The 23371-nt window shown below is 41.9% G+C and overlaps 1 protein-coding gene across 1 annotated transcript; it reads left to right on the top strand.

Annotated features, from left to right (window-relative positions):
* Positions 1–7949: 7949 nt before the first annotated feature.
* slitrk2 (SLIT and NTRK-like family, member 2) lies at positions 7950–12463 on the top strand. Its single transcript, XM_020656700.2, has one exon. The coding sequence runs from the start codon at positions 8861–8863 to the stop codon at positions 11543–11545; it is 2685 nt and encodes an 894-aa protein (XP_020512356.1). The 5' UTR covers positions 7950–8860; the 3' UTR covers positions 11546–12463.
* The last annotated feature ends 10908 nt before the right edge of the window (positions 12464–23371 follow it).

The following is a 23371-nucleotide window of genomic DNA, read 5'->3' as shown; positions in this document are numbered from 1 at the left end:
GTCCATCTTGACTACGGTCAACTTGGAGTTCATTTAGATCAGGGGTGGTGGGCAGCAGATAGAATCACTCCTATGATTCCCTGCCAGGCTTGACTTCATCTTTTGTCATTCTTTTGATTGAGATTCAGAATTTACATAATGCATTTAAATATTGGCCTTTTTGGGTATACCTTGAACTTAATGTGAAACAGTCACAGTATGGGGGCTTTATCTAGCGGGCATATATAGAGGCTACAGTCCTCAACGCAGTGGCCGTGGGTTCCAATCCGACCTTTGCCCTTTGCTGTATGTCGTCCCCACACTCTATTCTCCCAACATTGACTGTCTTTCTTCAGCTGTCCTATCTAACAAAGGCAAAACGGGTTACTGCCCTTTGTCACAAAGGGAAAATCTCCAAACAGCCTGTTTGAGCACACATTTTCTGAAAAGTGGAGCAGGCAGAAGACAGAGAGGATGGACACATCTCATAATTGGGTGGTTTTTACAGGTTAGGGACACATGGTACAGTGTATTTTGCATAATATGTGACCTTTAAGTGTCTTGCTGAAGTGCACATAGACTGCAGGAGCAGGCGATTGAACCGCCAACCTGCTTAATAGTAGATTCCGCTCTACCACTGAACCACAGCTGCCATACAAAACTCCAATTATTTATCAGCAATGACATAAGACAGGAAACTTTCTTATTTAAACACCATGTTATACCTACCACATTCAACAGAATCGTATTATCCTGAAGAGCGTTTTATTATGTGTAGGTCTCCATCATTGTATCCACTTCAGATGCCCTTCATGGTTTGCTGCATCCGTCCATTCCAAGAGAACATATGAAACCACACAGGAATAATGGTAATTTATGTCTCGCCATTCCTCAACTACCACCCATAATCCCATGCCCACACCTGTTGTAACTCTTCAGTCTAACGTGACGCGACAAGAGACGGAAAGCACACATTTGGCCTTGTAGGTTGATGGAGACACTGTGATGCATTGACATTCTCCTTCATGTTCATGCAGACTGATAAATAGACATTGAAATGCCAGCAAGTGCAGCCACCCATCTTCAGTGACTCTCAAGGGTTAGAGTTCTTCACTGCATGGAATGGGGCTTTAAAGTGTTCCTGTATCTAACAGACACCAGGATGAATGTTTTCCTCTATATGTATCAAACAAAGTCCTCAAGCCATTCCCAAGCTACTCAGTCTCTTTCATCACAATATAACACACTGGTGAACAGTAAACTTTAGCAGTATAATAACAGTACGGAGAGTGTACCGGTCGCATTCATACAGTCTATGTTCAAGCACCGATCGCATCCTGTGCATGTCTTCGTAGCCCACCTGGTGGTTTTTGAAAACAGGCCTGTTGATTGTCAAATTCAATTTAATCTAAAAACCTTTTGTAATATTTATCAGAGCCAGACACATGTCTGTTAACGTTAATTTGAAAAATGTACATTCATCTTAAGTAAATTTACATTTCCGTCAACATTGTTATGTGTTACTTGAATTCACTTTTGCCAACTCAAGTCAGCGGAGCTCCTGACTCTCCGAAGAGACGAGACTGCTGACCCTGTTGTTATCTCTGTTATCAACTCACACATCTGCATCATGTTAAATGTCGATCATGGAGGAGAGAGAAAGAAAGTCGTTCTTCTACTCAGGCTCTCATTGGCTACAGTAGCCCAGGAGCAGTGAATGGAAGGTCCTGATTGGTCAAATGAAGTGTCAGTCAAAGGTCATGAACTATAGTGCAGAGTAAACAGCGGAGGGAAATAAGCTATCTGTGGATCTTTAAGGATGGAATGTGAATGGATCAAATCTTTTACTGGATTTGGATCGTGAGGACACTAACCAACGCAGCAGAACTGTTAATATTTGAATATTATGACCAAGGGAGTACAGACGACCTTCAGACAAGAAGAACAATTTATCAGAAAGACGTGTTTATTTGTTGTTTGTCTGACAGCTGTTTAGATTGTGGCTGCTATGTTGGTTGGATCTTAAAATAGATAACATGGTGGGAATCACAATAATCTGAGCTTTCTAGTGACGAAGCATGAGTGATATACTCAGAGTATTCACAGAACAGGAGTTGTTTCAGTGACTATTTCACATACAGATGCAGAGTTTTCTAAGTAACCCTGGCCTTTTAAGATCTCCAATCTATTAAAATTGTAAGAAGCAGATCCTTTGTTATATTTATATAAGACTGGTGAACCTAACTGTTAATTTTAACATCTGTTTAATATTAACCAAATTAAATTTATAACTGATATCGCAGTTAACATACTTGTCAACATGATTAATAGTTACATTTTTTGATTATCCGTGCCTACCTCTGATAATAATAAATGCAGTAATACTATCTAAATTGCCATTTGGCAGCAACCCTGTCTGAGTGTCTGTTAATAAGTGATCTTAAAGTCAGGTACAGGCGGTGTTCTAAATGAAGCATCACCCAGCACTGGGGCTCCTAAACAGTTTTTAGTTCAGGATCCAAATGAAATTCAGCCTGGGACCACACCAAAATGAAATGTGATTGTGTTGCCCTGGTGCTCAGTGTCATTACGGCATATTAGTTCCCTTGTCATGGGGGAGCCCAGCAAAAACTCCAGTTTAGAGAGACAATTACAGGATTTATCAATACTGGAGGCACCGGGTGAGTGGGAGTTTGAAGTAAAACAATTTGCATTATACAGAAATCTCTGGGTGAAATAAAAACACCGACTGCGGATTACTCACGTAATTAAAATTTGTCTGGATTAAAAACAAATCATCCGGATCAGCCGAGCTAACGGTTACCGGCTTTTTTCAAGGAAGAATGTGTAGGTGTGACCTGCGGTGTAAAAGCTCTTTGAGTAGGTAGAAGACTAGAAAAGTCAATTTACCATATACATATTCAGGTACTGATGATGTAGTATTAACCTTCTCTTAACTATATGTCATCTCTCTGTCTCTGTTTCTTTCTCTTATACTGCTGTCTGTCTCTCTCTCTCTCTCTCTCTCTCTCTCTCTCTCTCTCTCTCTCTCTCTCTCTGTCTCTCTCTCTCTCTCTCTCTCTCTCTCTCTCGCTCTCTCTCTCTCTCTATCTCTCTCTCTCTCTCTCTCTCTCTCTCTCTCTCGCTCTCTCTCTATCTCTCTCTCGCCCATAAACATCTCATCTTAATAGTTTCACATGTCTTTAGTTTTAGTGTAGAAGGGAGTGTTAGGCCCACATTAAGAGGAAAAGAGATTTCAAGAATAAAGTCGTAAATTTACGAGAATAAAGTTATTAGAATAACGTTTTTAACCAAAGCCTAATTTACATCAATTTACAAATTTGATATAGTAAATTTATGGCTTTATTTTTGTAAATATACAACTTAATCCTCGTAAATTTATGACTTGAATCTTGAAATATTCATTTTTTTCCCTTAAACATGCCCTCATACTCCGTTGAATAAGTGAAAGTCAGAAATATAAAAAAACTATACTCACTTGTTTTTCTGCCAAAGAGAAAGCTTATTTTTCATTCATTGTGTAACAGTTTAACACAGATATCAGAAATGTGATGCTGTGAATTCTCTCTCATCATTGTGAAAGATCATTTATTCTGTCAGACATTTCTTTAACGTAAAAATCTGTCATTCCAATTTGCAACAATGTATTCACACACATCTCACTTTGATTCTTAATGAGAATAATTTAGTGCAAATTAGAATGATTGTATGATTTGTAATTTTTCCAAGAGTCCTAACAGATCTTAATATTTCACTTCAAATCATTTTTTAATAATTAAATAATCCACATCATGTTAGATTTGTGTTTGACATGACGTGTGGGTAAAAAATAACACATGTATATTTTGTTTTCTGGCGGATTTGCTCCTCCTTTTGAATCTTTTATGAAAGCACATCTTCTGCGTTGGTCCCACAGTGAACCCGAGCGCGGCGGCTAGCACTCAGACATACGTCAAAACCATTAATACGGCAATCCTTCAATCTCTTTTTTTTTTTGTGAGAATCCTCTTTCTTTTCTATCTCTGTGTTTCTGCACTGAATCAACCAACTCCCCCGCTCCCAATCCTCATCTCATCCACTTCTTCATTACCTCGCTTTGACCCCACACCCCTCTCAATGTCCCTCCAAAACACACTCCCACACACAAACAGGATTAGAGACAGTGGTGGAGTGTGCAATTAAAGAAAGGGAGGCCACAGGGGATTGTTCTTGGGCAAGAAGAAACCCATCTGGAAAAAAGTCAACAACATATGAGCATAAAAAACAAATAATTCTGGAATTTTTAGTTTATTATTTATTAGCCTTTTACATGAAACAAGGCTTTTAAAATCACAAATCGAGGGAAATCCTTTGCACGATTGGATTCTATCTGAAGGATTGACGTCTCTTTTGGGCTTTGCTAAACTTGAACAGTGGGAGAAAAAAGAAGGGAGCAAAAATTCACAAGCCTTTTTCAAGCACTTTCACAATATTTAACCGGTCAAAAACCACATTCGTATTCTGGGCGCCATGCCTGAGACAAACAAGGGACCACTCAGTACCAAGTGCTCTACCTACAAAGGGGCAATGGAGGGCCATCAGCAGACAGATCTCTGGCTAGCTACACCTGAGATCATCCTGCAGACGCTCTGCACGGAGAACAATGGTGAGTCTGGTCTGTGGGTTGTAAGTATAGAAGCAGAGCTGGCTTCTGGCTTTCTGCTGTTTATATTGCAAGAACATAGACTAAACGGCAGCATATAGAAGTCAGGCAGCGGGCCATGTCATGAATCATAGTGTACATCCCGTGTCTCCTAAAATGCATCCAAGCGTCCCTCACTTGCGTATAAGCCCCTCCCACCAGGGATGCAAGGTGAGAACAGGGAAAGGAAGCAGAAGAGAGAGAGAGAACTAAGAAACATGTTTTAAGAGACACAAGGCACAGTTTCATAAAGAGCGACACATAAAGCGGCGTCCGTGTCTAATGATGGCGTCGGCTGATCACCGCTGAGTTGTTGTTAGTTGACTATAACATCTGTTTGTGTGGACACAAATCTGCACTGCATTCAATTTAATCAGACACATGAGGTTACAGTGTGTATGTTACCTGATTACAATCACCTGCACATAAAGGACAACCTGCAGTCTGTTTACTGCGCAAATAAGATGTTGTAATCAGAAACCAGGATGTGAGTTTTTATCATGCATACAGGGATATGACTAACTGGGTTTCACTGTGAGCATGTCAACATCCTGAATATGATCCAAACCGGGATAAGTCTCACAGACGGGATACTCAAGTCCAGTAAACACACTCGTTTTGTGTTTTTCCTCAACCCTGCTGTGCAGATTTATACAGCTCTTAATGCTCTTAATTGTTTTGTATTAAATGCTGGTGAGTCGAGTAATCCTCTTTCAAACATTCAGAATGAAGATTTAGGTAAACTTCAAAATAGATTCGGTCCTCTCCCCTTGCACTCTATCTGCTTCCCACACAGACGCACACGTAAGCCTCAGGTGCAGTCATCCTCAGCGGCTTGTGATTGACTTGACAAATGTGCTGTGGAGCAGCGCTCTGACAATATATACCCACCTGGTCTCATGTGGAAACCTGCAGGCGTTTCCCTTCAACACTGCTCCCCCACATCAATCATCACTTGAGTCTGAGGCCGCCATCATTCTCAATAATAAAAAAAACAAAAACGAAGAAGAAATAAACAAAGAAAAAGGCTGAGTGTGACTTTCATCATTATGGACATAATTCTTTATCATCATTAAGATCATCAATGTGGGACTCTAATTTGTTGCCATGCATTTATTGAATTATACAATAATAGTAAAGCAGCAATAGTTGCTGCTATGTGGCCTTTTTTTTTTTCTAACTCTGGGGATATCAGGCGAGCTGAACTCATCCTGTCAGATCCTGACACCCACCTCTGTGTCCCGCTCCCTGGCCTGCTGTCACAGTCCGTCGTCACGCCTCAGTCAGGCTGCAGCACTTCCACTGCAGCTGCTGTGATCACCGCCTCCAGGCTCCCGACCGAGTCCTCCACAAGTCCCACGTCACTCCTATCCTGCCTCCAAAGTCTCTGACCTCTACTTTCATGGAGTTAAAGGTACTCCCTCACAAATCAGGTATGCCATGCTTTTTGCTTTAGCTTCCATAAGGGGAATTGCTTTGGCCAATATGCATGGCTGCAGCCCGTATAGTTCATCTCAGGGCTGCTTTCTGTTCTTCAGACTCATTCAAACAGAGGTAGAGCTTTAAGGGTGGAGAGAGAAAGGAAAGAAAAAGTCCTGAAAGACGTCCCGACATTATCCAAAATGTCCAAGACGTTATCGCAGCCTGATATCATACATTTAATTCATCATCAAAAACCAGAAATTCTCACCCTTGAGTTGTGAAATTGGGCAGCCACATCACCGGCCCTGTTTGAAAATAAACGTATTAATTTAATTTAGTAAACACATCACATGACCTAAAGGACTTATTCATATAAAGCCTGAAGACTACAGAATGATTATCAGAAATTAAGTTTGAGTTTATTTAAGAGTTTGAAAAAGCTTTTATACAATATTAATTAACATATATGCATGATTTTAATTTTAATTTTATTCATTCAATTTGTATCTGTATTTTTCTTAACTAAATGTATATTTTTATTGTGTGTGTGTTTATCTTTTAATGCCTACTTCTACACTACACGTTTTAAGATATTTTGTTGCACCGATCAGAATCAGAAATACTTTATGAATCCCACAATTCGGTTGTTACCCATCAAACTGCCAGGACTATTTTTTACGATTATTTTTCACAAGAAGCATCGGGTCCTTAAAACAAAAACGGCAGACATGCATATTTTTTTCTTGACCGTGAACCTGACTTTTTACGTTTACGTTACCTTTTTAACCCCTGTATTAACTAACGTGAAAAGACAGGATGATTTTTTATTAACAAATTAAACAATTATGAAATAAAAGTATGTCATTTGTGTTAATTATAGTGTATGCTTTCTTCTGTTCAATTGAATTTAATAAGTATTTCTAGCTCGCAACAATTGCAATACATGGACACATTTTTGTGTGTGTGTGTCTGCGTTATATTATTCAAAAGCATTATTTCCTTTGGTGTTTATGTGTGTTTACATCTCTTCTAATAGTAGCACATTTAGAATGTGAAATGTGTAAATATAGAAGACATCAAGATAAAGACTGGATTCCAAACCATGGCAGGGATTAGTAAGAGGGACAGAGGGTCTGAAAAGAGACCTTTCCTGCCTCCTAGTGGCGTCATGTGTAAAAATACCAATAAAAAACAAAAAGCTCCTCATAACCTCACTATGAGGGAGGCAGCAGCACCATTTACCCTGCACTGCTACATTCCCCTGCTGTGCAGCTATTTAGATTAATCACATCATTATTTGCTGTTGCAGCAGAAGCTCATCCAGAGGCTTTTATTCAAACTGGGTTGTTAGTAGTGACATACCTAATGTGTGTATTGGAACCAATGCAAACTGAAATTAACTTCAAATAATGAAAGTGGAAATTATTATAAACATTTTAAATCAGAAAAAAACACCTCTAATGTTTTCAGTTGCATTGTTCGTATTAGTTTATTTCCAGAGGAGAGGTTTCCCTAATTTGAAAGGCAAAAAAAGTTAAAGGGTTAATAATGGTCAGAGTAATACACGGTCTTCAGTAGGTGGAGTATAATTTCGATCTTTCAATGGGCAAATGCATCATGTTGCTGTGGATCAAACTGAATCTGATGAAAGAAAATCACAATCAAGCACGAAAGTTATCTCTTATTATGAAGGTTGTGCACGTGAGTGTGAGAGTGCGTGCGTGTGTGTGTATGGTTCATGTTGAATGTGTCGGTGACGTAACGGCCCCTGTCCCCCCTCTCTCTCCCTCTCCCTCTCTCTCTCTCTCTCTCTCTCCCATTCTCTCACACAGACGTACACACACACACACTCACACACACGAACGCAGTAAGGCAGCAGCAGCAGACGCTCAGTGCTGCTCTGAGTGTGCGGAGCGGAGGAGGAGGACCGGCGGGTATACAGGGCTGTAGTTATGCCTCAGCTCCGGGATTATATATCTCCCCAGCTCGTTCACTCTTTTCCAGGCTCGCTTTTTCGCTTTCCAGTCCACTTTTACCTGCCACCTTTCTTTTGGAGACGGGAATAAGGAGAGCCGGCCGTGCGTCATGGTGCGTCTTAGCGCATTATTTCTGGATCTTTGAGAAAAAAAAAGACAAAAAAGTGATTTATTTTGCCTGGACTAAAATGTCGCGCTTTCTCTGTGTGGGGGAGAAGAGAGGCAGCGTTTCGCAGCCCGCGTCTCTCTGTGAATATTTGGCTGCAGCTGCTGGTGATCTGCGTGAAGCCTCTGAATAAATCGGCGCTCTCTGTAAGGAAAAGGGGTTGCAGCAAGCGGCTTTTTCTCTCCCCCCCCCCTGAGTCTCCTCTGCCTCTGACAATGTGCCAAGTCTATTCACCACATAGCTGATTTGTCATGGTTTCGCCTTTTTTATTTTTCATGATTGATTTTTTTTTCGGGAGGGATTTTGGAATTTTTTTGGATTCAAAGCGAAGGTCAATAGAGAGATTTGCGCATCTCCCTTGCGTCACGCTCCCATTTTAACACCAAATAAATAACGGTGTTGCGCCAGTTTTCTTTTTTTTGGGGGGCGCCTGTGTGCTTGTGCGTGTGTGAGTGTGTGTCTGTGAGAGTGTGAGCGCGTCTTCCTCTTTTTTTTTTTTTTCCTCTCCCAAGAGCGAGAAAGTCATCCTCTGATGTGTTTTTCTTTCCACACAAGGCTCACGCTGCAAAGTTAAATGCTGGATCTATATTTCAGCGACCATTTTTGGCTGTAAAAATGCTGAGCGGCGTCCTCTTTTTGAGCGTCCTTACGGTCACAAGCCTGACACCTTCCGAGACGCAGAGCCGCAAAACTTCAGCCTCCAAAGAAATCTGCAAGAATCGCTGCACCTGCGAGGAGAGGGAGAATATTCTCAACATCAACTGTGAGAATAAAGGATTTACCACAGTCAGTCAGTTCTTGGCGCCCCCTAATAAAATCTCCCAGCTTTTTCTAAACGGAAACTTCCTGTCACGGCTCGGCGCCAATGAGTTTGTCAATTATGGCAATGTCACTTCACTGCATCTTGGGAATAATGGCTTGCAGGAGATCAAAACTGGCGCTTTCAACGGGCTCCGCTTTCTAAAGCGGCTCCACTTGAACAATAACAACCTGGAGGTGATTAAAGAGGACACATTTGCAGGACTGGAGAGTTTGGAGTATTTACAGGCAGACTATAATTATATCAGTGCCATAGAGCCCGGTGCTTTCAGTAAGCTCAATAAGCTAAAAGTGCTGATCTTAAATGACAACCTGCTGTTATCTTTGCCTCCCAACATTTTTCGCTTTGTGCTGCTCACACACTTGGATTTACGTGGCAACCGGCTCAAAATGCTGCCGTTTGCTGGGGTGTTAGAGCACATAGGCGGCATCATGGAGATCCAGCTGGAGGAGAACCCGTGGAACTGCACCTGTGATCTGATCCCCCTCAAATCCTGGCTGGACACTATCTCTGTGTTTGTGGGGGACATAGTGTGCGAGACGCCGTTCAGGCTGCATGGGAAAGACATCACCCAGCTCATAAAGCAGGATCTGTGCCCACGCAGGAATGCTGGTGAGCGGGTTCAACCCCCCTCTGACTCTCACTTTCAAGGGGCCCTGCCCCCGACCTACCACCCCGGCGGGATCACCCCCACTCGAGCCCCAAAAGCTTCACGGCCACCTAAGATGCGATACAGGCCCACTCCTCGCATCTCAAAGGACAAACACGTCTTCGGGCCCATCATGGTTTACCAGACACGCTCCCCTGTGCCCATGTTGTGTCCAAGTGTGTGCGTGTGCACATCACAAAACCCTGACAGTGGACTCAACATCAATTGCCAAGAGCGGAAGCTGCACAACATCAGTGAGCTGAACCCCAAGCCCTCCTACCCCAAAAAACTCCACCTGACCGGTAACTACTTACAAGTGATTTACAGGACTGATCTGACTGAATACAGCTCACTGGAGCTGCTTCATTTAGGAAACAACAGGATAGCAGTGATTCAGGAAGGGGCCTTTGAGAACCTCACCAACCTCAGACGGCTCTATCTGAATGGGAATTACATTGAATCTCTTTCTCAGTCACTCTTTGCTGGACTGCAGTCGCTGCAGTATCTGTATTTGGAATACAACATCATCAAAGATATTTTGCCACAAACCTTTAACGCTTTGCACAACCTGCAGCTGCTCTTTCTCAACAACAACCTTTTACGCTCGCTCCCTGACAACGTGTTCGGTGGCACGATGCTTACAAGACTCAACCTGCGGAATAATCACTTCTCCTACCTTCCTGTGCGAGGGGTCCTGGACCAGCTGTCGGCGTTCATCCAGATCGATCTGCAGGAGAACCCCTGGGACTGCACCTGTGACATTGTGGCACTCAAAAACTGGATGGAGCTGTCCAGCACCAGCGTGGTGGTTAATGAAATCACTTGCGATTCCCCCTCTAAACACGCAGGTCGCCTCCTGCGCTCACTCCGCAACGAGGCCATCTGCCCCGAGCCGAGTGAGGTGCCCACTCCACAACATGCCCCCCCAACAAAAGCCCCCACGTTACTAAGCCCCGGCACAGAGGCCTCCACACCCACCTCCCCCTCCTCTGTTTCTCCTTCTTCTTTTAGCTCAGTCAGCCCCACTGAATCCCGACTCCACACTCCTGAGTTGCACCCCGAGGTTCCTCTCTCAGTCCTGATACTCGGGCTTCTGGTGGTTTTCATCCTTTCCGTCTGCTTCGGCGCCGGTCTCTTTGTTTTCGTTCTGAAGCGGCGCAAAGGAGTGGAACATGTCCCCACAGGCGCCAACAACTTAGATCTAAACTCTTTCCAAGTGCAATATGGCTCCTACACCCCCGAACCCACCCAAGACAAATCCTCTGAAAGCCACGTTTATAACTACATCCCCCCACCTGTGGGCTCCATGTGCCAAAACCCCATTTATATGCAGAAGGATGGGGAACAGGTGGCGTATTACCGCAACCTGAAGGAGCTCAGCTTTGGGCCCCTGGATGCGAAAAAGGATGAGGCTCACATCCGCAGCCCAGGGGCCTACACCATCAGCACAATGGATTTTATGGATAAATCTCCGACATCATGCGGTTTGACCACGCCGGACCCCCCTGAGATGCTGTATCAGAATTTAGGGGAGAGGCCCAATAAGGAGCTTCCTGCAGCTGCAGGCGCTCCCCCTTTCCATTACAACTTTTGCACCTTACCTAAGAGACCTTGTATCGTGCCCCCCTATGAGGTCGCTACAGCCCGGCGGCACATCACCAACCAGGACAGGTTGAATAAAACCGTGCTGTACGGGACCCCCAGGAAATACTTTGGGGCTGACAACCCTTGCAAAAACAATGAGCACCCGCTGCTGCTCCACGGGAAGCTAAAAACAGAACCAGACTACCTGGAGGTTCTGGAGAAACAGACTGCGATGAGCCAATTGTAAGATAGCGACAATTCCCCCTCCCCTTCCTCCCAGGTTCTGTGCAGCATTCATAATAATCACGCAGTTACTGTAATAATAGCCCTCTCTATATATCTATCTTATCTATCTGTGTTCAATCTTACATGATTGATGGAAGCGAACCGAAGTCTTTGATGATTTTTCTTCCTTTTTTCTTCTCTTTTTTTTTCTCGATTTTAAAGCTGTATAAATGGAGTATAAGAAGTATATTATTATGCAGTTCTATTTTTCCCCTGGAAGGTTTAAATTATTTCTTCTATTTTGGAAAAATGAAACTCTCAAAGACTTTTGACGACGGCAGGTATACCATGGGCAGGACTGTGTACAAATACGGCTTTGTGCTTTTCATAAAACTGTATTCTAATCCCCTGTGAGAAAAAAAAAAGGATCAAGTCTGAATAATGATTCTTTGTAGAAGAGGAAATGTTCCGGATCGACATTCCTGTACATAGTAAGCATACACAGATAAATGGTGAGTGTTAAACCATCAAAGGGAAACCTTTTTCAGATTCCAACAAGCGGCAAAATCGTACTATACTTAACTCCAGAAAGTGCCTTTGCACTCGACTATTTTATCAACAATGCTCTCGCAACATGGAAATGTTCCTTCTTTTTCTTTTTTTTTTTGAAAGTGCTGTATTTTAAGGAATCAAATCTTTATGTAAAATAGAAGACTTATTTGTCTGTTTAAAAAGAAAAAAAATGACAAAAAAAAAAAGAGACTGGTTGTGAAATGATCAATGAGTTGTTGACAGGGAGAATCATGTTATTTTGCTTTCCATATGAAGTGTCTTTGGAGATGTACAACTTCTAGAGAATATTGTGTATGCTATGGGGGGGGAGCAATACAGCGCAGGCGGAGATGCGCCATTAAACTTTCACTGAAGCACTTTGTCAAGATCCTGAGCTTGGGGTACGTTTTTGCGTCAAATGTGCATAATTATTTGTGGCTGCTGCGGTGTGCTGTGGGCTGTTTGTGTGTGAGTGAGTGAGTGAGTGGTGGGAGCCAGTGAAAATGCCTGCAGCTCCTCTCTCTCTCTCTCTCTCTCTCTCTCTCTCTCTCTCTCTCTCTCTCTCTCTGCTGAGATGTGATGGCTCTTCCAGTGATTGACGAGGTGCATTTTTTGGCTGCTGTCTATCTTGACTGATGGCCACAGCTTCCTTCTTTTCTCTGACCTGACACAGCATTTCAAGGTCCCCATTTTGATCCATTCCATGGTGCACCGACATTATGTTTCAGTAAGGGGCTCAATATTTTCTTCATCAGGAGAAAGAATGCTTCAAAATCTCAACAAGTACTGGAGAGCTTGTATCCCTTAAATATATATATATATATATATATATATATATATATATATATATATATATATATATATATATATATATATACTTGCCTAAAGAGAGTTTTGTAGAGAGAAAAAATTGCTCTGTTTTTACCAACTGCTGCTCGTCAGGAATTGTAATCTTACAGGAGAGAAGAAGTGTCATTAGTAAAGCAATTAGTACCAGTGGAGAATTGCCTATTGTGGATAAGCAGTAAAAGAAAATGTGCCGCTGCTGCAGACGGAGGAGAGCAGTCTGATTTAAAGAGTACTGACTCTGCTTGAAACCATTTCTTCCCGTGTGAGATTCCTCTGCATTGCTCTGCTCAAAAAACTGACACCTATAGTGATGAAGGCTGCGAAAGGCGAGACACTTTTGAACAGGTGCTGCTCTTTCTGCTGTGAAGTCTTTAACAGTATAGGTACGGTTTTGATGTAGCATTTGATTGTTGTAAATTTGCTCATAGGAAACAAGAATTCTGTGGGAAAGCATCTCTTATGAGCTCGACCATTACTAAATGATGTGAATTATCTCCCACCGTGCGGTAAGAGGTCCGTCTTCGTCTCTCCTGACATGGATGGACTGTGCTGCCAGCTCTAATGCTAATTCTGTTTTGTGTCCTTCAACTCGAGTTGACATTGGCTCTTTGTATCCTCTGTGAATGGCCTCCCAGCGGCCAAATTTCTTTCCTCTCCCCCCCTTTTTCTTTTCGTATGTCCCCTCACCGCCACCCTCCTCCACCTCCTCCTCTGTCTTTTGTCCCCATGTTTTTTTGCCTCCGCTGGATCTCTGCTGTCCATTGTGTAGCTGTCCAAGGTGCTGAAATGTTGCCGGCAACTAGGGCCATGTTCCAATCTGACGGCCCCCGAGCGCAGGGCTCTCAAATGGAGATGAGCGAATCTCCTCCTTTTTAAGAGTTTGTTGGAAAAGTTGTGTTTTGTGGTGGAATGTAGATTTGCTGAAAGGCTGGATTTTTCCATTTTTTTATGTGTGTGTTGCTGGAAATCTAACCCCTCAAAAAGTAGGTCTGTCTAAGCTGGAGGGCTTTGAGGGAGTCCCTGCATACCGCATGAAAGCTGGTTGTATCAGCTGCTGTTAGCGTTAGTGTGTTGGTTTGCAATGAAGGAAAATTAGAAACAGTAACTGAACTCAATGTTCAGCTGTGAGATTTTTCTGGAGCTCATCGTCTTCCGGTTCTCCCTTTGGAAAGTGTTGATCTTCAGACTGTGAAATGCAGTTTAAAGCAGTGAGAAACACTCGTGAGTGAAGACTTTTAGTTGTGTTTGCAGTGATTCAAATCTGTTTTCTTTATTGTTGTTCGGGTTTGCTTTGTTGCTTTTCAAAATACACCGATTATTGCTGTTTTACACTGCAAAAACTCAAATCTTTAGCAAATGTATTTATCTTATTTCCACTCAAGAATATTTCATAACACTCATTAAACGCCACATTTAACGAGTCCTCACAGACACCTTATTTCAAAACATTACAAGGAAAAATAAGGCCTGAGATGCTTAAAATAGGTATTTAAAAGAATCTACCGATGGTGCAAACAGGTTTTACATAAGTTTTTTGAAATAAGACATTACATCTCATTTTTAGAAACTTAACAAGTAAAACTTGCTCGCCCCATTGGCAGATTATTTCCTACTCTTATCATGCAAACCAGATCTTATTTAACCCTTGTTATATCTGAAATAAGATGTTTGTGGAGGATGTGTCAGATAAATATAGCTCATGATGAGTCTACTCAGATTGTTTTTTGTTTTGAATGTGGGCTTTTTGTGCCTCTATTGAAGAGACAGGAGAGTGGATAGAGCTGGAAACCAGGGAGAGAGAGAGAGTGGGGAATGACATGCGGGAAAGGAGAAACAGTATAGATTTGAACCTCAGGTCCACAGCCTCTGTACATGGGGCACGCGCACTAATCGCTATAGGTCACCGGTGCCCTAGTTTTTGACAAGATATTAGACCAATACACTTGTGTAGATTTTAGTTTTTGCAGTGAAGGCCATGCTTAGAAGAAATCTATCCACTGAAAACGTAAAATGTTTGTTTGCTTTCGTTTCATAAAAACATTTTCACCCTCAGATGACAACATTTTGATAACTGCCGTGCACATGTATCCACTAAAAGTATAAAAAAACAAAGTAGTATACATGCCAGGCCAGTAGTTGGCGCTGTGACTTTGTAATGAAACAACACGTGCGCATGTGCACATACTCGTCCTTCTACAGAGCTGTGAGGTGTAAACAGCTAATGTAATGGCTAATCCCCCTTTGTCTGCTCTTCTCAGGCGCACATGTGGATTCAGTATTTGAAGAAGGTGGAGACGGGTCCTTAAAATGGACAAGACAAGACTATATTCTGATGTTGCAATAAATATGATCCGTCAGGTAACCAGACAAATTGTAAAGCAACGTTTAAGATCATATAAAACGACTATATAATCAGACTAATAACATGCCCTTTATGTTCTTATATATGTAGATACAAACCTCCAAACTGTGTCAGCAGATAGTTTTCAGCAGATAGACTCAAACATGTCTTCTTATATCCAAAAGAAAAACTTTGATCTTACGTGCATAATCATATCAATCAGGCCACTTCATTCTTTAGACTAAACACAAGTGAGATTAAAATGTGCATATAAAAAGCAACTTTACAATTCAAGAATGGTTTGCTGATCTTTATTTGAGTATACTTTATTTAGCTCACATTCAGAAGCTGCTTGGGATTGATGCATTGATTTGTGACACAAAACTACAAACATTTAGGGCAAAGATTAACTACACAAAAAGTCTTTTATCTGCTATTAGTGTTCACAAGCTTGGTCAAAATGTTACCCTCAGCTTCTCTTTTCCAAATAGATCATATCTTGTTCACTGGTTTTAAGTTTTTTTTAGCTCTGTTGCAACATCCTCGGATCTCAGCAAAGTTTAGATGAACAAGAATGATGATTCATCTGCCGTCTCCGACTCCACAGAGGTGCATTCATATCCATCCATCAAGTAAGAACTGGGCCACTGACATCTCTAAATCCCCACCGGTTCACAATTCTGCCGTGATAGATTGTTCCAATAAACTAGTATTACCAGGAAGGAGCCTCAGTTTCACTCAGTAAGCAGAGTTTTTGGATAATATTGTTTTCCAGCAAAATCGTGTTCCCCAGTGAACAAGCTGTACCTGAAAAAAAAAAAAACATCCTCATTTAATGTTGTTCTGCTGTTACTGCTGCATGAAACGCCTCATTTACTCCGTATACTAATACTTTCTCGTCTGTTTTTTACCCCCACCCTTTCACCTTCATGCGCGGCCCCCTCACTGCCTTAACTTTTTTTTTAGACGCCGTATCGAGTTGCTTTCATTTTCGAGGCTTGTGGTGCAAAGGCGCACTGCGAGCAGGGGAGATGCTGCGGTAAGCAAAGCTGTGAATGCTGTCATGTGGGCTTCCTTTTTAACAAGCTTCGCCATTTCAGCTGCTGTGTGAATGGGAGAGAGCGAGGGGGGGGGGCAGAGAAGAAAGAGAGAGAGAGGGTGAGAGGCGGAGAGAAGGAGAGAGGTCGGGAGAGATGAACGGAAGGAGAGAGAGAGCTGTTCATTCCTCTCCTTCTTTTTTTTTGAAAATGGACTGATTTTCCTTCCTTGGGCACAATAGGTCCTCTGTGTCTTTTTAGTGGCAGTGAAGGAAAGAGAGGGAGTGCTCACATGCACACACACACGCACGCACACACACTCTTACTCACACATACACACACATACATACACACAGGGGATATAAGGGAGGGTTGGAACATGTGCAGCCTTGCACACCAATGAGGAAGCTTTCTCCCCAGAACACTCTCCTCTCTTATCTTGCAGCCCTGGGACTCGTGTGTGTGTGTGTGTGTGTGTGTGTGTGTGTGTGTGTGTGTGTGTGTGTGTGTGTGTGTGTGTGTGTGTGTGTGTGTGTGTGTGTGTGTGTGTGTGTGTGTGTTTGTGAGTGTGAGTGTGTGGGTGGGTGAATGAGTGAGTGACTGAGAGCATTCATATGTCAGTATACTGTATTTGTGGATGTCAATATTTCAGCAGAAATCTCCTTTCTTCTTCGATAAGATTGAAATGTATAAATAGCTACTTTGTGGATAATTCCCTCGCTCTCCTCCACTCTCTCTCTACCTCTCTCACCCCTTCCCTCACTCCCTGAATGATATGACAGAGGACTATAAATTGGTATTCCTATAGAGAGGCTCAATGTGTGGATAAGCGATTCAGAGATGACTTTGAAGCATAAGGGCTGTCGCTTTGAGTTGATTTATAATGGGACTTCAGTATGTGTGTGAGTCTGTATGTATGTCTGTGTGTGTCTGTGGGTCTGTGTGTGTGTGTGTCGGCTTTTTCATGCGTAGTGTTGTGTGTGACGCCGGCTTTTCACACATACGATTTTAATCATATTTTCGCAGATTGCTGCACTCCATTTCCCCCCTGCTCATTGCAACATGTCTGTGTGTGTGTCTGTGCGTGTGTGTGTGTGTGTGTTGTATGATGTTTACGCTTTTATTCCATCAGTCACTTTAGCCATTCCCCTTAACTCATTTTCAATTATGTTCACATCATCCCGACCTGTCACTTCATATACTGAGATGTGTGTTTAATTGAAGCCAGTGTCCTCTGTGTCTCCGTTTGTGAAGAGAACAGTTTCATTTGCCATCTCTTCACAGCTCCTCAGACTTGAGTTTTACCTGAGGTGTCATATTTAACAGAAGTGCACGGTGGGCCGGTGATTTAATTTAGTTGTCCTTAGAATGTGTGGAAGAGTGAATGGAGCTGTCACATCAACGCTTTTTAAAGGAAGTAGATCCAGTTCAACTTGAGAGGAGTCTCTGGTGTCTCACATGGACTTAACTTGTTTTTTGTGTCTCATTTGGTGTGTGGTTACTTTTAGATCTGTGTTGTCGAACTTTGATCCCATGTCTTCAACTTAGCCTGGACTTTTACCTCCTGAGCTGTCTCCTCAGTTTCTTTAGTTATACGTTCTCTTACAGCCTCTCCTTAAAGAGGACATATTATCCCCCTATTCTTCCTTTTCAAACAGTCCCCTGTGGTCTAAATGAAACATCTGTGCTGTGCTTTGGTCAAAATATAACTTGAATCAAGCACCAGAGGCGGTTTGTGACCCTGTGACCAGCTCTCTCAGAACACTCCGTTTTGGTGTGTGTGTCTCTTTAAATGCAATGAGCCCCCCCTGAGTTTTCCCCGTAGACATCACTTCTCTGTTAAGATAATAAAAAGCAGACGTGGGCAAAAGCTTTGCTCTAAACAGGGGGTGGAGTCCATGGGTGGAGATTCCAGGGGAGGGGAGGGGATTTCTTTTTTTTTTTACCAGAATCCCACTGTGACATCACAAGGAGTGCAAATTTGAAACAGAGCATTTTTCTCTGTGTTGTAAAACTTATGCAGACCACAAACAAAGGACTGGATGGATTTATTTCACATTCTGTGGGTCTGTAGACACTCAGGGAACCCAAATAAATGTTCAGAAACAATGTAAAAGTGGATTTTTCACAATATGTCTCCTTTAAAGCATGCAGTGCACGACAAAATCAGCTTGATTCTATTGTCTTCAATTTCAGTGTCCTAACTTCTCGCAAGCAAAGGCAGCACGTGATCAATGCCCCGTTTCTATTTTCCTCCCCGTTGCTCACGTAAATGGATGATGAACAAGGAAGGTAGGGAGCTCTACAAGGCACTGGCACTTGCTTTTCTCACTCAACATAGCTTGTTAGCTTGTTTTTTCAAAGTAGATAACAGTGCATTGACAATCTCCACATCTGTGACTGAAATGTTGAGCTTAGACTCGTGACAACACCAGATAAAAACGTTTTTCACTGCAAGACTTTTATAGATAAGCCTTTGGGTGTTGTGATTTCAGTCAACAGCTTGTCAATACAAAGCAACACACATCCGTTTTTCCACCTTCAATACAAAACCATTGCATGTCATAGTGTTTGCAAGGGGAAACTGAAATTCAAAGAGCAGAGAATGAAATATTAAACGGATGCAGTGTGGACAGCCAGCTCAATGCAACACAATATCTAACGCTCACTAGCTGTTAGGACACCGTGTTAGATATCAATCCAGACAACATGCTAATGCTAGATTTTCTTTGACAATATATACCCAGTGAGTACAATATCAAAACAGCTTTAAGATTGTGAAGAGTTTGTGCTTCAGGGAATAATGAAGTGTTGCTCAGTGGTTAGTCCCAGTTTGCCCAGAGAAACACGTTTTCATTTTCCAAAGGTTTAGTCAGTTAAAAGTGTTTTTTATGTTCTAAAAGGATTTTTTCTTCATATATGTACACACAGGTTCACCTGTTAAACCATCTTCTGACTCAGCTCGATTTCATATTCAGCAAATGCCACAGAAATACAACTAGGTGCCCCAAAGTGAAGCATAAAGCCGAGCGTTCACTGCACAATTTCAGACCGATTTAGATTCCAATTTTTGTGTCTCACGACTGATTTGGAAGGCTGGCCCGATCGTGCGTCGCTTGTCGTGCTTAAAACAATGGGGCATATATGATTTTCTGGCATATGTTTGATATTTTGGTTGTACGGCTGCACAGGCTCAAACAGTGGAGGCACAGCCCCGAGTCGTTTCCCCAACTTCAGACAGCATTTGAAAGCACCACGGCAACAGCAGGCATTCCTGTGTGATATGTGTCTTCCTCTGCCTATCACTACACCTGTGTACAAGAGAAACATCGGCAGGAAATAACTGGGGACCATCAGCTGACAGGGAATATTTGTCAAGTGGGTGAAAGGGATATTTACAGTGTTTGTATTTGAGCCATGTGTATGAGACAACTGAAAAACTCTTGGATCTAATTCAGCTTCTGTCTGCGGAAGATTTCAAAGGATTGTTTTTTTTTACCTGATTAAACTTGTACAGTGTGAGCTCTCAGGTCGTGCAAAGCTATCAGACCGTACAGTGCACATAAATCACAAATGTTGGTCGAGATTTGTAAACAATTCAGTCGTAAAGCGTGAGCTGACATTCTACCATGACTTTTATACAATCGTACCCTGTATATCCGCCTATAGGGCTTGGCTGACTAATGACTGATAAGCAGTAGTGTATTACAGGGTGTATGCAGGTATACAGATAAAAACACTTATTTTTAGTCTCCATAGGGTATATCCACTTTTAAATAATAACTGATTACTTGAATTGCAAAACCAATGCATTATGTAACTTCTTACAACGAAAGAGCAATCAGAGTTAATCACACACACTGCATGACCCCCAACACTGCTCAGGAATAGGGAATAGTTCACTCAAAATGCATCACTATGTGCACTTGACATGTAGTCAAGCAACAGAAGTTGAGTGTTAATGTTCAAATATAATAGGCCCATTTTTTAGGTGAACTAAATATTCAAGAGTAATCTAACATGTCACCGTTTATACCAGAGGCCGTTTATCCTCTGCTGGCCCGATAAATACCCACTTCTTCAGGCACCACTACACCTCTGCTGATAAGACACGATAGTGACCTGAATATATATGTTATTCAGCGTCCTGTTTTAATAAAGCCCACGCTAAGGATTTGGCTATTGATTTATTAAGTTGGTAACAAGCAGCAACCTCCAGTGTTGAAAAAAGAAGCCAATGCAGACGTGCAAAACCCTGCAGTTCTTCGAGTGCCCACTTGAGGCTGACTCCCAAGAGCCCCTGAAGTCACATACACACCACAGCCAAAAAAAACTAGTTTTTACAGCATAAAAAGACATGTTTACAGCCTGGAACAAAAAATGTGCAGTAACAGATGGATGACGTCACTCAGGATTCGTCCATTAACCTTAAGTTAAATTAAATCTATTGATTTTTCTTTCCGCCAGTTCACCTCATATGTTGTTCTGGTCATGCCTAGAACAACATACTGGATGCTACTGGATGCTTTGAATTTCCCTCAGGATCAATTAAGTATCTATCTATCTATCTATCTAGACTCAGGAAGGTTGCAGTGTGTCCATGTTAGAGAGCATGTTAACATGTCACCTGGTGGTCCTTGAGTAGCAGCGATGGATTGCTAACGACATGACCCCCGATTAACACCTGAGTGAGACTAGATTAACTGGACAGGTTTCTGTTCAGTGAAAGGACCTAGATGACCTTTTTTAAAGCTCTGCCATCTGGTGTTTGTGGGAAATGCAAGCATTCCACTCATATGTGATACCATCAGACATTAATGCAGAGCTATCATACCAGACTGAGCAATGTGAAAGAGAGCCAGCTCTGCAGCAGACAGCCATGCTGTCACAGTCGACCAAGCAGAGAGAGAGACATGGCTGCTCTGGATGCACAGCGTATACTGCAAGTGAGATGGTTACATGTAATTAAACTGTAATTAACCTCCTTTGCATGTAATTATGGAGCCTGCTCAAATATTAAGTTACTGTGATCGTGCTTGATTGGATTATTGATTCACAGTTTATCGTTTGCAGGCAGACAGTTGTTCGCTGCTATCTTGTTTACTCTCTGTTAATGGTTACTGATGATCCCAAGCCTGCAGTTTTCTGAAACGTCACAATGACTGATTATTTTCCCCAATAACAACAATGAAACAATCATTCATAATTGTGAACACATGGTAACCCCTTCGGTTTTAACAAGAGCATTACAGAATCTTTTAGCTTGTGATTTTTTTTTAACAAGGTGCAGTCTCTGTAATTTAGCTTCATTATAAATGTTAAGTATTTTATACCTTTTGTAGTAACAGCTTGTTGCACTGCCCCCTGGTGGCCTGGAATCAATTATTAGGCTAAATGCAGTCCAAAATCAGTCTGGTGTTCTACTTTATTTCTGTGTCAATGATATCACCTTTGGTTTTATGTATCTATGTTTTTATTTAGAGTATATACTAAGACTTCAGTGAGTTCAAAGGTGCTGCTTTTCATGTTGTTGATTCATGCTTTGGAAGGCAGTCCTCACTTCATGCTGGCTCGGCCGTACATCGGTCCTTAATACACAAAAACCATCAGAGACAGATATTGGTATTCAATGTCATCGACGCACGCTTGCACGCACACAGTTGATTTATAAATGATGGTTGATCAATCATATTATAAAAAGTCAAAAAATAATAGTTAAACACTTTATAGATAAACATATAAATCGACAATCAAACATTTAAAACTTTATAAATCATAAACTAACAGGTGTTCATGCTGTAGGAACAATGCTTAATAGATGATTAATTAAATATATTTACTAGCTCATGCTATCTAATACTTAGTATGCAGTAAGTTAAAAATGTTTTACCTAATTATTTGTTTGTTTGTTTGTTTGTTTTTTTTTGGGGGGGGGCTGGTTGGAGTAGTGACAAGGCTGCATCAACTACATTTAATCGCTTTTCTATCTTGATTGTTGTTGAAAAGATTTAAATAATCATACAATATTTTCAATTTAGCAATTTATCAAGTTAAAAAAACAAAACAAATTACACACAAAAAAAACAGGCTGAATGCAGCCCCCTCTACATAAAAAGTTAAAAACATGTTTATGAGCTAGCAGCGCCTTTTTTCTTTTCTGCCATGTGTCACTACCAATTTCCACATACTCGGTGCATGCCGCTTTCCATCAGCCCCACTCACTGCAATAACCTGTAACTGCCAGCACGTGAGTGGATTGAGTATGAGTATGAGTGGATCGGCCATCCTGCCGATGTAAACAAACTGAAGATAGGACTCGGAAAACTCAGAAAACTCGGAAATCATCACAGACAGTGGGACTCGGGTGTCACACCCATTGTAAACAGTCATGACTCACAGAGTTATTTTCAGAGGATACACTTGATTTCTGCTACATTTAAGGGTGAAAAATCACATATAAAGCCTTTAATTGTTTGCTGCTGCTGGATGTTTGACTATACAGTATCTAACATCCCTGTGTCGGTTCAAAGTTTGATTGTAGTGTTGAATTGTTGGCATTGATCCTTACTGCAGCACAGAGACACTCACTCACCCACAGGATGTCAGAAGGGCATTACACGGCTTGTATTTAGCGTAGGGATCTATCATCATGCCTTTTGTTCACGCTATCTTCAGGCAGGCAGGGGGGTTATGTGTATGATGCTGACTGCAGCGGATGAGTTCCAGAGTGATAAGGAAGGTTTAGCTCATCTGTGTGACGGGTTGAATGTCAGAGGTGTTCGGAGCAGTCAGGCAGATTCTGTTGCATTGCGGTCTCAGGTCTCTGTTTCACCGTGTGTGTTAGCTGATTGTATTATGACAGGAGTCTTCAGAGAAAAAGGTTCTAATTTGTTGTTAAATGTTCTGTATCTCACAATAGAAAATGAGTCTTAGCAGTGATAGAACAGCACTTGTTAAAAAGATCACGTGTGATCAAATCTGCCGGACCGTAAAAAGATTCACATCTGTTTCAGATGAGAAGGTTTTCAGTTGGAGACGGGCTCATTTGGTTTCCAGTCATTCAAGCTCT

This window comes from Labrus bergylta, chromosome 9 (genome assembly GCF_963930695.1).
Source record: "Labrus bergylta chromosome 9, fLabBer1.1, whole genome shotgun sequence".
Taxonomy (NCBI): Eukaryota; Metazoa; Chordata; class Actinopteri; order Labriformes; family Labridae; genus Labrus; species Labrus bergylta.
This window is presented reverse-complemented; position numbering and strand designations above follow the sequence as displayed.